At 40.0% G+C, this 13,071-nt stretch overlaps 1 protein-coding gene across 5 annotated transcripts in view; it reads left to right on the top strand.

The window, feature by feature from the left end:
• Positions 1-13,071, top strand: part of Gucy1a1 (guanylate cyclase 1 soluble subunit alpha 1) — a 63,677-nt gene that overhangs the window by 34,288 nt on the left and 16,318 nt on the right. For 4 of the 5 annotated variants that reach the window (XM_006232518.5, XM_063282313.1, XM_017591011.3 and 1 more), the window contains 4 exons: positions 1,605-1,960; positions 7,408-7,469; positions 10,472-10,530; positions 12,265-12,974. In XM_006232518.5, the coding sequence (XP_006232580.1) occupies positions 1,709-1,960; positions 7,408-7,469; positions 10,472-10,530; positions 12,265-12,974 (1,083 nt within the window). In that variant the 5' untranslated portion in view covers positions 1,605-1,708. Of the gene's footprint in view, positions 1-1,558; positions 1,961-7,407; positions 7,470-10,471; positions 10,531-12,264; positions 12,975-13,071 lie in introns of all 5 variants that reach the window. The other variant, XM_008761107.4, reaches the window with a different exon arrangement.

Genomic DNA, 13,071 nt, shown 5'->3' with positions numbered 1-13,071 from the left:
GGTTGTCTTATGTTGGGTTGAAATAAAGACTGAGACAGTATATCTATCTATCTATCTATCTATCTATCTATCTACATACATACACACACACACACACACACACACACATATATATATATATATACACACACATACATACACATACACATATATACACACATTTCTTGCAAAAGGTTTCTAGGAATTCAAATGAGGGGAAATAACCTAAATTTTTCTGGCTCTCTGGGATGATAATACCTGCATCCTGAAGATGCTAGAAGGATTAAATATCCATCTGAAGTTTGCAGTGCTATGTTAGATGTGTAAGAATTAGCAGAAGTGAAACCTTTTTTATTCATTTTCAATTTGTGGTTTTGACATTTCAAGAATACGAGACTACAAATGCACCCAGTTGGTATTGTTAATATGCTGAATTCCAGCTAGAATCTCACTGCAGATAACTAGCAATAGTGGATTGGACTTGTGTGAGAACTTGAAATGATGTCACCAGCAGAGAAGCACAGGGAAAGCATGTTGAAGGACCTCAGCCTCTCCCTGGCATGACAGCTTCCTCGGTTTAAGTGTCACCTGTACATTTCTAGACAGAAATCCATGCAAATGCCATGAAGGATATGAGGTCTGTGTAGTTGCAGCAGTACTGGAAAAATCCAAATTGCCAAACATATAGGCTTCTCTTTTTTTCTTTCCTTCAAAGAAGAAATTGACACCTATTTTCAGTCCAGAAAACTGGGAATGGTTGCGTGAATATCTGATATCTTTGCTGTTCTGAAAGCCAGTCCTCGGCTTGATGCCCGAGAGAAGGGGGATGCTGGAGGGGTGAGGCAGGAATGGGTGAGTGGGAGGGGAGAGCCCTCTGAGAGGTCAAGAGGAGGGGATAGGGTGCGGCATTTGTGGAAAGGAGACCAGGAAGGGGGATAACATTTTAAATGTAAACAAATAAAATGATTAATAAGAAAACATTTCAAAAAGAAACAAAGAAAGGAAGCCAGTCCTCAATGAATCCCCAAATTCTAAGCATTGCTTCTCAGTCAGTAGAATTCTTGTGGGAAAGGTCACAAGTGCTGTGCTTATAGAGATGTATTTTACAAAGGAGTCTCCTGGAGGTAACTATACCTAAAGCTTTGTTGTGGTAATTGTCATTCGAAAAGCTTTTCCCAAAGATTTAGTGTATTTAAATGTGTAACAAATAAATCTCTTGGGGTCAGACTCCATCAGTTTTGGCCCAGTGTTGGCTAACTAAGGTGTAGCTGAACCCAAGTTTCATTCTTACCTCACTCAGATAGTTTCTCAATATATATAGAATAACACATAAAGTATTAAGGGGAGCACTGGCATGTACTGTTCTGATGTGTAGACAGGACACACATGAAATACAGTAGTTCTCGCATTAATGAAGCAATAATGAAGATCGTTCCTATGAAATCAAACAGAAACAAATGGGGTGCAGAAGGTGGAAATTGGTAGTTTTTGCTAAGGATGTTTAGAGAAAATAATATTTGATACTCTGGTGGCAATTTCCCTGTGGATGATTGTACTACCTTTTTCTTTGTGCATCTAGCTATCTGTTGTGTGTCCTTTCTCTTCTGACTTTCCACTGCTCATAGATGCTGGGCCACTCGTGTCTTTGAGTCAGTAGAAGCAGATCTTCATCAGTCCACATCAACACCGGCTAATAAGGAGGAAACCACTGCCAAGCTCCAGGAACACCATGTTCTGCAGGAAGTTCAAAGATCTCAAGATCACGGGGGAGTGTCCTTTCTCCTTACTGGCTCCTGGTCAGGTTCCTACGGAGCCAATAGAGGAGGTGGCCGGAGTCTCTGAGAGCTGCCAGGCCACTCTGCCCACCTGCCAGGAGTTTGCTGAGAATGCAGAAGGGAGTCACCCCCAAAGAAAGACAAGCCGCAACAGAGTCTACCTACACACCCTGGCAGAGAGTATTGGCAAGCTCATTTTCCCAGAGGTGAGTGTTTTCCCTTTAGCAATGATAGTGGTATTTCAGAACTGGAAACGCTAAGGTTTTCAAAAGAAAATATTTTGGAAATGAATTTTCTCACTTTTAAAAGAATGGTAAACAGAATTCCTCCGAAACATGAAAACTGTCTTTTTAAATAACAGTGTCCTATATTGTGTGTAATCTTTAAAAGTTTCACATCTTGAATTCCTTCCAAAAGATAGTTAGTCTCTGACAAATTCCTGTCTTTGCTTCATCTGCCTCAGCTTCCTTTATCAGTAAAGTAGAGTTCTATCAGACCTACTTCTGTGTGTTAATATACACTGAGTGAAATCAACTTCTACTCTTGCCCAGAAAATACTACAGAAGTTGGGTGGCTCACCTGAAGTCGAATGGCTTTCAGTGGGAGAGCAATAATGCTTTAACAACAAAGGTGTGGGGGGGGGTGGGGGGGATCCTTAGATACCCAGGTTTGTTGAGACTGGAAGACATAGCCCTTCTCACTGAAGTGCCTTGCCTTGCAGTCTGGGAGGTTTCACCCAAGGACAGAGATAACAAATAAATGATGTTCAATGTTTTCCTTCAATAATCTGTTTGTTGACATCTCTTTTTCTTCTTGGATAATTTTTTTTGTCTTTGATGTCTACATTCTCCTACAGCTTAGTAAAGTTCCTTGAGATTATTTTATTATTTTGAATTTTTCTCATGTCTTTAGGGTTGATGACTGAAGATTTACTACTGCCCTCTCTCACATTCTCCTGAATCTTTGTATTACTTTGCTTCACTGTCTATGTATTGAAGAAGAAGCCAGATTGTCAACTTCTGTTAAGTGATTTTGATATTGGAAATACCTTGAGTGACTGGCCAGTCAGAAGTTCTGGGAATTTTTTAAATCTTTTATATGCCATGTACTTTCTTTCTCTCTTCCTATTTCCTGGAGGAAAAACCACATGTGTGCTTTCTCAGAATCTGGAAGAGAACAGGCAGACTACTGAAAACTGTTCTTTTTTATGTAAGAAAAATCTAGGGTGAGGTACCAAAGAGTATTAGTTAGAATGAGCTGTGCTGGTATTTGGATTTGGACTCATGAGTGCAAATATTGAGCTCTGACCAGAATACCATGCAGCATCGAGGAAGGAGGAAGAATCTATAGGAATTCTTGTAGGGAGGACTACCTTTGGCATTCATAGGCATACTTCCACAGTTAAGGTCATATGATTTATGACAGCAAATGCACCAATGTTGATTATGTTTGAAATTTGTAGTAAACAGTCTATCATGCTTTATCAACTGTCCAAATATCTGCTTGGTCTTTTTATAGATACATCATTTTTCGTGAATATTTCTTGCTTGGCACATTTAGTGCTCACATTTTAGTTTCAGTTACTTCAATTACCTTATGAAAGACATTGATATTCAAGATTCAGTTTGACATATTAGTTCTTAGTTTAGAATCAGCTATAACTCTCCACTTATGTTTCTGTAGGGTATGGGAAGTATAAAAATCCATTAGCCTGAGAAGATTTATGATAGGATGTCTCATTCCATAGAAGTGAGCTGGTTGAGTTTAAAGGGAGTTTCTTGATCCCCTAATGAAACTTACCACCATTTCTGCTTGAAAAGTAACAACTCGGACACGTAGAATTGTATCATTATTTCAAAGTGAAAGGAATAGCTGAGATGAGTCTGCATCTCATTGATAATTCATAGCATTATAATTTGTCCTTATTAATTAAAATATTATCGGTTTAGAGAAGCATTAAAAACTGAAGAGACTTTCAGAGAGGTAGCTCAGTGGACAAAATGCTTGATACACAGGTATGAAAGAGAGCCTGTATTTAATGCTCAGAACTCATGCAAAGAGCTGGGAATGGTGACATATGCTTATAATCCCAACACTAGGGAGGTGGAGACTGGTAGACCACTGGGGCTTTCTAGCTAGCCAGACAAGCTTAATTAGAGAACCCCAATGATGTATCTCGTGTTAACATGTAAACAAAACAAAGCCGAAGAAGTAAGACCCATGTTTTATCGCTGAAGTTTACTGGTATACACAGGTGAACTTGTGTACAGAATAGCACTCCACACATGCATACATGTACCTGCAGTAGGCAACTGAAATCATGGCTCCTCTATTAACTATAACAGTGAAATTCTCTACAAATTTCAGAGCATTCATACCAATGTTCCTGGACTGTCCTCATGCTACATTCATGACCAAATTATGCTTGAACAAGAATTCCTACATGTTCTCTATCACACCAAATGACAGTTTTCATGACAAATAAAATTGATAATAATGCTGGTTTACTAATAAGACAAACTTTCTATCATTCAAGAATTCCATGAGCCACATCATTGCAAAACATAAAGGTTATAGATAATTTCTTTAAAGTTCAGAATAGAGACTTCCCAAATATAAAGGCACAGAGAACAAGAAGCAAAACAAAACAAAACTCCACAGAAGACTACTACCCTATGTATGTATATACTGAATTCTGAGATACATTTTTTAAAACAAATAGTGGTTTTAGTTCTAAAGTATTACACTAAACTAAAAAGAAAATTGATGTATAGGTTCATTGTGTATGTAGAGAAGTCCTGCACTGTTTGGGTTTTTGTTATGAACTCTAATTAATGTGAATCTTATCTATGGCTTTACAGTCTAAACTCACCTCAGTGTCTAGATTGATAAATCAAAAGAAATATAGTATATAAAAAAAAGACATCCATTCCTCAGCTCTTGCCAGGAAACACTGCCTTGGAAAACCTGTGTATTTTATTTGAACCTACACCTTTTCATAAAAGTCAGTCTGTTGCTTGACTTTTCCTTGGGAGCTGTGAATAAAAGCTCCAATCACCCTAGATAGGCTACAATGACAGAGCAAATGAGGGTAAGGATTCCATCCACGTCCAGCTTCAGGAACAGATGAGTTTATTACAGTTACTTACAAGGCAACGGGTAGCACAAAAAACCGCTACCTCATCCTAAATACATTGTGAGTGATGACTTCACAAAGCTGAAAAAAAGAGTCTCATCCTTAATCTTCCACCACTTATGGACTCCTGCATCCTGCAAGATCAAGCACAATTGCAGGGCAGCAGAAAATAATAGCGGAATCTTAAAGGAAGAACTCCCTATGCCAGGTTCCGCTGCTAGGAAGTCTCAGGAACCTCTATACTATAACAATAGACTTGGCTATCGCTGTATTATTTTATTCCATTGTTATAGCTGTGGTGGATCAGAGTAGCAACCTCTCCTCAGGGATGGCTGGTGGTCATGTCTGCCCTAGAAGAAGCCACACACTTACAACACTGTTATAAGACAAAGTTAAATCCCCACAAGAGTTCACTACAGTAATCTACTCATCTTTCCCTAAGAAGTCCATGGTTTTATTTAAAGGAAAATGAATCTGGTCCGAGTGGAAAATCTGGAAAAACAATTGTTCCATCATCTCCAGCAATGCTGGGAAAAGTATCAACTTTACTCTTCTCCAACTTGCTATGTCAATGCATGTTCGGAGTGAGGACCTAACAAAGTTGATCTGGAGAGCATGGGAAACACAAAAAAGGAGCTTTTTTTGTTTTTAAGAGCAAAAGAATACCCCTGAGTGTTTAATTGGAGAACAACAGAAATAAATGTCCTGCAGTACCACACAGGAAAAAGGACAAACTCCCTAGTAATAGAACTGGTTTTCTCTCTTAGAGCTCATTGAAAGTTCTGATCAGGAGTTCATAGAAATGATTATTCTTGCCTTTTCTGGGTTTCTGCTCCACTAGGTGACAGACAATACGAGGAAAACCTTGGGTTACAGTAAAGGACAGGCAGCGTCCCTCTTCCCTCACCCCATGACCCATTCCTCACATGAGTATGGTTTGCAGAAGGGAGAACTCACAGAATCTTATGGTTCCCTGGGTTTGTGTCACATTGGTGTCCTGTTGCTAGTGATGTAGAGTAACTGGTGAGAAGCCTCTTAAGAAGATGGGTTTCCCAGGCACCCATTTGAGATGCTCCTTTAAAATCTCCCAAGTTTCATTGGGCTTTTTTTAAAACCCCTTTTTTACCTTTTTATAAAAAGTCACTAGGTAGTGTGCCCTTCTGTACCTGTTACTCAGCTGCTCTTTCCGGCTTTTTGCAGTCACTGGGTCAACAGGGTCTTCTCCAGGTTCTACCTTCTGGACTCAACTACCATTTTCTCTTCATCCTGTCACAGATGTGTCCCCTCCTCAAAAATGTGCTCCTCACTATAGATTTAAATTCTCTTTTAATTTCTTCTTAGTGATTGCATTTTCATTGAATAAATTTTGTATGTATTTTCTGAGCTTGATTTACATATTTAGAATTCAAAGCCCTTTTCAAAAAAGCTCTCTCTACTTTTTTTTTTTTAACATTGCCTTCTGTGACTAGTGGAAACTCTATGAGAGATATAAATAGATTAAGGCAAAAGGAATTTCCCAACTTGGGTCATATCCAGAAAGTTCTTGACGTTCCTCTATATAAACTGAAATTAAGATTCGATGATCTCGTACCCATGCATAGACATGTGCGATTTTCAACCAGGATCCAAACCTGAACACTTCTCTTCAATGTTTTTCCTTGTTTATCAAGGAGAAACAAAGATATTTAAATAAATCCATAGATAGTAAAGAAGTACATATTAGATGAAGGGGAACTACATATGTATGTCTTGCATGAAAGGAAATCTCATAAACACTCAGAAATCAAAGAGTGAAAGTACCGGTATTTGGTAAGTACCAAATTCAAAAATGGGAATTACCATAATTAAGACAAGCACGAGACTCTTTTTTTTTTTCTTTTTCTTGGAGCTGGGAACCGAACTCAGAGCCTTGCGCTTGCTAGGCAAGCGCTTTACCACTGAGCTAAATCCCCAACCCCAAGCACGATACTCTTGAAATACACACTTCTGGTGACAGATTAGTTTTCAGGGTTAAAAGGTAAGCAGAAGAGATAACTGAAGATTCTTAGACTAGAATAAAGGAAACTTGAGTAGAGTGTGTGGGGTGGGAAGGGCACTGTGACCTTGGGTGAGTGGTGGAAGAGATATCAGTTAGGAAGGGAAGAGAATGAACTCTGTAATGAAAATCTTGGGAGTGTGTACAGGAAGCCTTCCTCATCCAAAGGAAGTGATGCCATGGAATCCTTCATTAAAGAAGGTCTGACACTGAGAGTTGACATCTTCTGTCTGGGATCAGACCAAGCTTGATTCTCTGTGAGACTTATATCCAAGAGCAAGGCCCAGGGACTCCTATAACCACTAACAAAAAAAAAAAAAAAAAAAAAAAAAGTCTGAGCTCATTGGTTCTTCCCAGGATCGAAAACCACTTCGGAAAGAAGTCTCAGTTCCCAATATATCAAACCCATGGCACTCACCATCTAACACACGTTTGCATTGTTTTTAAAGACATCTTAAAGAAATATCTCTTTTTAATTCCAGTTTGAGAGACTGAACCTTGCACTTCAGAGAACATTGGCAAAGCACAAAATAAAGGAAAACAGGTAAGCGATACTACTTCAGTTGTATGAAACCTCATCCTACAAATGTTGTTTCAAAATAATAAATCCTTACAGAATATGTTAATAGTTACTAGATTTTTGTTATATATCAAAACCTGAAGTGTTGGCAACCACAAACTTGAAAACAAATGTACTTTTCCAGGTTTCAGAAGGGAAGGGAAGGAGGATTGTGTTTTTGTTTTGTTTTGTTTTAAATCTGGTTTGGATAATTGGCTTTTAAAATAAAGCCGTTCACGTGCTTCTGGTGGATAAATTGACCATCCCCGTTCTAAGTATTCAACATGTGAATAACAGAGTAAATTCTGAGTTTACATTGGCAGAATAGAACTTTGGAACTATGCAAACCAACACCATGGTGGGTACAATTTACAAACACTTCTCCCTATAATCTAGTAGTCTGCTGTATGGATAATCCAGGCTGAATTTTCCTGCTGAGTAACTGCTGGTAGACTTTATGCAGGCAGCTCAGCTGAGCCAAGAAACGGTCATGGACAGCCTGGAAGAGTGTGAATCTGTGTCTGACGGAAGCTTTCTTTACTGGACTGAGCTGACAAGCATCCCAGGCGCCTCTCCCCTTAATTCCCAGGCAGGCTGATAAGATAGCTTCAAGTCAATCTTGCGGTGCTACTGGGGCTATAGGCTCAAGTCCTTGGCAGCCAGTGCACTGAGATTTATTCTCAGGCCTTCTCACTCTGAAACGTCCCTGCTGCTGGATGGAGATCTGTTTCGTGTGGTGCATCCTGTAAAAGGGCCCTCGAAAAGTAAAATCCACAACAATTATTTCCTTTGGAAATCTTAAGGAAAACAGATGCAGACACCGGTCCATGATGCTGACCCAGTTGACCAGTATGTTCTTCCTGCTCCTGTGTGAAGTGACTCTGCCTCCTGTCCTGTTATCTCATTCTTGGGCAATGTCGATGCCGCACTTTACTGTTTGTGCTGTCCTTGGTCTGCCAGCAGATGAACACACCCTCACCCTGTTTCATGCAGCTTATTTCTGGGACTTGCAAATCAAACAAAACACACACACACAAAAAAATGGGTTAAGCAGTGCCTTGTCCTTGAATGAGGGATGAGAGCCCAGTTCTTATCTGTACAGCCACTGTGACCTCGCCTGCTGCTCAGGGAAGTGTTGCAGCAACTCTCTCCCTCCCTCTCTCTGTCTCTGTCTCTGTCATTCTCTCTCCACCACCTGGTGGACAAAAATCATAAAGTGTGTGCATGTGTGTATGCGTGTGGAGGGGGGGGGTGTTTGCTGGCCACTAGAGAGAGAGGGTTGGGTATGCTGGCCACTAGAGAGAGAGGGTTGGGTATGCTGGCCACTAGAGAGAGAGGGTTGGGTATGCTGGCCACTAGAGAGAGAGAGGGGGTTGGGTTTGCTGGCCACTCAAAAGTCTTTGTCTGCTGTGTTTACTAAAGCAAGGAGTATTTCATTTACACTTCAGTGTGTGCTTTTCAGAATGACAAAGGTCTGTTCTGCACTCATCTGGCTGTATGAATGTCAGAAAATATCAGTAATATAGTGAGGAGCCCTGCTTAAATAAATCTGCTTAGATGATTAAAAAACAAAGAAGAAAAATAAGAGTTTGGTACTTTGATGAATTATCTAACAAAGGATTGTGGCTCTCCATGTCCAAATTGAGTCTGATGGCCCATTTAGGTAAAATAATTCCACCTAGTACTTTACATACTTATAAGCATCATATTTCTATGCAACAAAGTGGTTCTCTGGCCAATTTTCCTTCTCAGAAGTATCTCCTTTTAAAACTTCTTAAATTATACTATGCTTTAGAAGGATGCTATTTAAAACAGATGAAGTATACCTGCATTTAAACTTGGCTCAGCTGATGACAAATTGAACCTTGCAATTAAATAGAGCTTTTTATGCTCTTAAAGAGCTGGAAGAGTTTGGCAAATTTCGCCAGAATCAGTCACTATCGTGCTAAGTCTTCACAAAGCAAGTCGGTAGACATGAATGACAAAGCCATGCAGTGGATGGAGGAAGCCACGGACTTACATACAGCTGAGCATTGGTGGTCAAGAAGAATATGTGGTTTGCACAGTGTAAAAACATCTAAAATATAAAGCATCAATTAGGTGCTACACAAAGAAAATAAAAAGCAGAAGATGCTAACTTTAGCCCGCATCTCCAAAAAACTGAAATAAAATAAAATAAACATAGCAAAACGTAAACTAAAATCCAGGGGGAAACCACACAGCTGATTTTTTAGCTAATCATATGGTACATAAAATGAGTGATGCCATCTTAAATGTTTTCGATTGTTAAAAACAAAAAGTTTTCCCATTTGAAATTCTTTCAGCCTTCTATTGATCCTCATACATGCTGCTATTCTTTCAAGCTTCCATTTTCTAGAACGCAACGATTGATGAAAAAATTGATTTCTAACTAGTTTGTGTGTAAGATCAGGCATAAAATTTGGGAGACTGGGGTCTGAAATAAAACGATAAAGATTCCTAATCTCAACAGTAAGAACCCCAGTATTTTATGTTTTTGCATCAGAAAAAGACAATGCAGAACAATAGCGAGACCCATTGTAGGTAGATCTTTATCTCATTGAGATGATCATCCTAAAAACGTAACATCTCCTTGTTTGTTTCAGTGTTGGTTGTGGAACTCAAGCCCTCCATGTGCAAGACAGTGTGCATCAGCCATGTAACCTTGTCCTGACATCATCTTCTAGACCATCGTCCACTCCTGGTTACATGCTAGTATAGATTCTCTCTCATGACGAATGAACCCCAAAGGCAAATATGCTTCATGAGGAATTAGGAGAGACTCCATGCTATGAACACACTGGGGGTTTTCCCAACAGTGGTTGTTTAGGTCATTAAATCTCATATAGCAAGTCAAGATTTGCTTCTGGAAAAGAATCCTCACATATGATTATCTACATGCTGCGTATGATCTGAATTTTCAGCACTTGTTTATCAGTTTTTAATTTAAGATATTTAATTATTCCCAGGAATTCTTCAGAAAAAGAAGACCTTGAAAGAATAATTGCAGAAGAAGCAATTGCGGCAGGTAACAAATAAAACTGAGTACAGGAAATTAGGAAGCACACCACATCCCTGATAACTAATATTTCTTTTAACATGTTTGTATTTGTTTGTTAGTGACTCCCAGCCTGAAGTCTTTGACCTCTGTGTGTGTTGATGCAGAGCAACCCTTTCTCGACAACATGTTGTTTTGTGGCCTCAAACATTCCTCTTTTCCTGTTGTTTATTTGCAGAGATTAGATAAGTCTGGGTGGGAAGCGGATTCTCAGACTTTCACATTCACAGACTTTGGTTTTAAACCAAACTATGTCTTTCTCATTTGTATATGAAAACTTCTGTTCAACAAGGTAAATTGAAGAGTACTTTTAGAGGCAGGAAGCAATCATGGGAAAATAGTTCTGCCAGCATTCTCACATTAATAATTAGCCACAGGGGAAAGATCAGTAGTGATTACTGCCGAAACTTTTTCAGAGTGTGGGCTAGGAAAAGTTGTACTTTTAAGAAACGTAGTAGTAATGATGGGTACTTTATATTGAGCCATCCTTGGAAGATAGACACTCTTCTAAACATAATTCCCACACATCACAATAGTCCTCAAAGAGAGTAGCATAGATTCCCACTTTACCAAGGGAAAAAATGTACGAAACATCTCTGCCACAGAAGGAAATCATAACAGAGAACCACAACCAATCAAAGAACGGACTTGTGGAGCACAGACCAATGGTCACATTGCAGAAGAGAGGGTGGAGAAACCAGAAAAGCCAATGGATCAGGGAGTTGACTGTAAGATTGTATCTCCTAGCAATACAAGAGGCTGCACCCATAAAGACTCACCAACAAGATTGTCTAAATATGAGCTAATCAAGATAATACCTATAGGCAGGCCAAATGGGGTGGAGGAAAGCCCACAAGGATCAAGCCTAAACAAAGAACTATAGGAAACTAGGAAATCCTCAGCATAGCAGAAACAGTCTTCTTGGGAAAAGAATACATCAACTCATCTTCCAGTACTAAATGGTCAGCCCTGAAAACACACGTACAAGTAGCATAATGCAAACTGAGCACTTTATTATTTAGAAATATAAATGAATATACAGATGCATATGTGTTAATGAAAAAGAGGACTCATAAATGTGAAAGAGAGCAAGGAGGGGTATATGGGTGGAACTAGAAGAGGGAAAGGTAAGGAAAACGATGCAGTTATAGTCACAAAAGACATGATAAAAAATATAGGATGTAGAGTATGGGGATGAGTCGGAAGCTTAGGAAGAAGATGCTGAAGGTAAATGATATAATTCATGGAAATATTCACTCAGGGTACATCATCTAATCAAAAACCCATCATGAAATCATCTCCAGACATTACTGAGTTTCATGTGTAAATTAACTTCAGTTGTGACTCTTACATTGAGGTGTATACTCTGACCCCAGTGAGTAGAGGACACTTCAAGAAAAGGTACATCATGTGGTTAAGAGAAAGACAGACAGGCTTCCTCTGAAATGGACTTAACCTTGGAACCCTAGTTGCTTTATAGTTGTGAGAGATTAAAAAGTCGTACATCCCACTTAACTACTCATTCTTGGTGCAATGTCAGTCATTTGTGGATTGGTAATCAGAGTGATGAGAATTCTAAAAGCTAACTTCTGTTGGTAAGCTGAGTGCCCGCATTTAGATAAGGGCAGTTGCATGTGGTGGAACCACGAGCCACCCTCTTCTGAGTTGACACGCTTGATAGCTGACTATGCTGTGTGCTTGCAGGTGTCCCAGTGGAGGCGCTCAAAGACTCTCTGGGTGAGGAACTGTTCAAGATCTGTTATGAGGAAGATGAGCACATCCTGGGCGTGGTTGGCGGCACCCTGAAGGACTTTCTCAACAGCTTCAGCACGCTCCTGAAGCAGAGCAGCCACTGCCAGGAGGCGGAGAGGCGGGGGCGACTGGAAGATGCCTCCATCTTGTGCCTGGACAAGGACCAGGACTTTCTAAATGTTTACTACTTCTTCCCGAAGAGAACCACAGCCCTGCTTCTCCCCGGTATCATTAAAGCGGCTGCTCGCATACTGTACGAAAGCCACGTGGAGGTGTCCCTGATGCCTCCCTGCTTCCGAAGTGAGTGTACCGAATTCGTGAACCAGCCCTATTTGCTCTACTCGGTCCACGTGAAGAGCACCAAGCCTTCTCTGTCCCCAGGCAAACCCCAGTCCTCGCTAGTGATCCCTACTTCGCTCTTCTGCAAAACTTTCCCATTCCACTTCATGCTGGACCGTGACCTGGCCATTCTGCAGCTGGGTAATGGCATCAGAAGGCTGGTGAACAAGAGGGACTTCCAAGGGAAGCCCAACTTTGAAGAGTTCTTTGAAATTCTAACTCCCAAAATCAACCAGACATTTAGCGGCATCATGACAATGTTGAATATGCAGTTTGTCATACGGGTGAGGAGATGGGATAACTTAGTGAAGAAATCTTCAAGGGTAAGGAAAATATAGCACGGATTCAAAGTAAAACCAGTTGTTTCGTTTTTAAAGGGAAGAAATCATAAGACAAATGAAAATGTGCCATTTGGCTAAC

The sequence above is a fragment of the Rattus norvegicus genome, chromosome 2 (assembly GCF_036323735.1).
Source record: "Rattus norvegicus strain BN/NHsdMcwi chromosome 2, GRCr8, whole genome shotgun sequence".
Lineage (NCBI taxonomy): Eukaryota > Metazoa > Chordata > Mammalia > Rodentia > Muridae > Rattus > Rattus norvegicus.
This window is presented reverse-complemented; position numbering and strand designations above follow the sequence as displayed.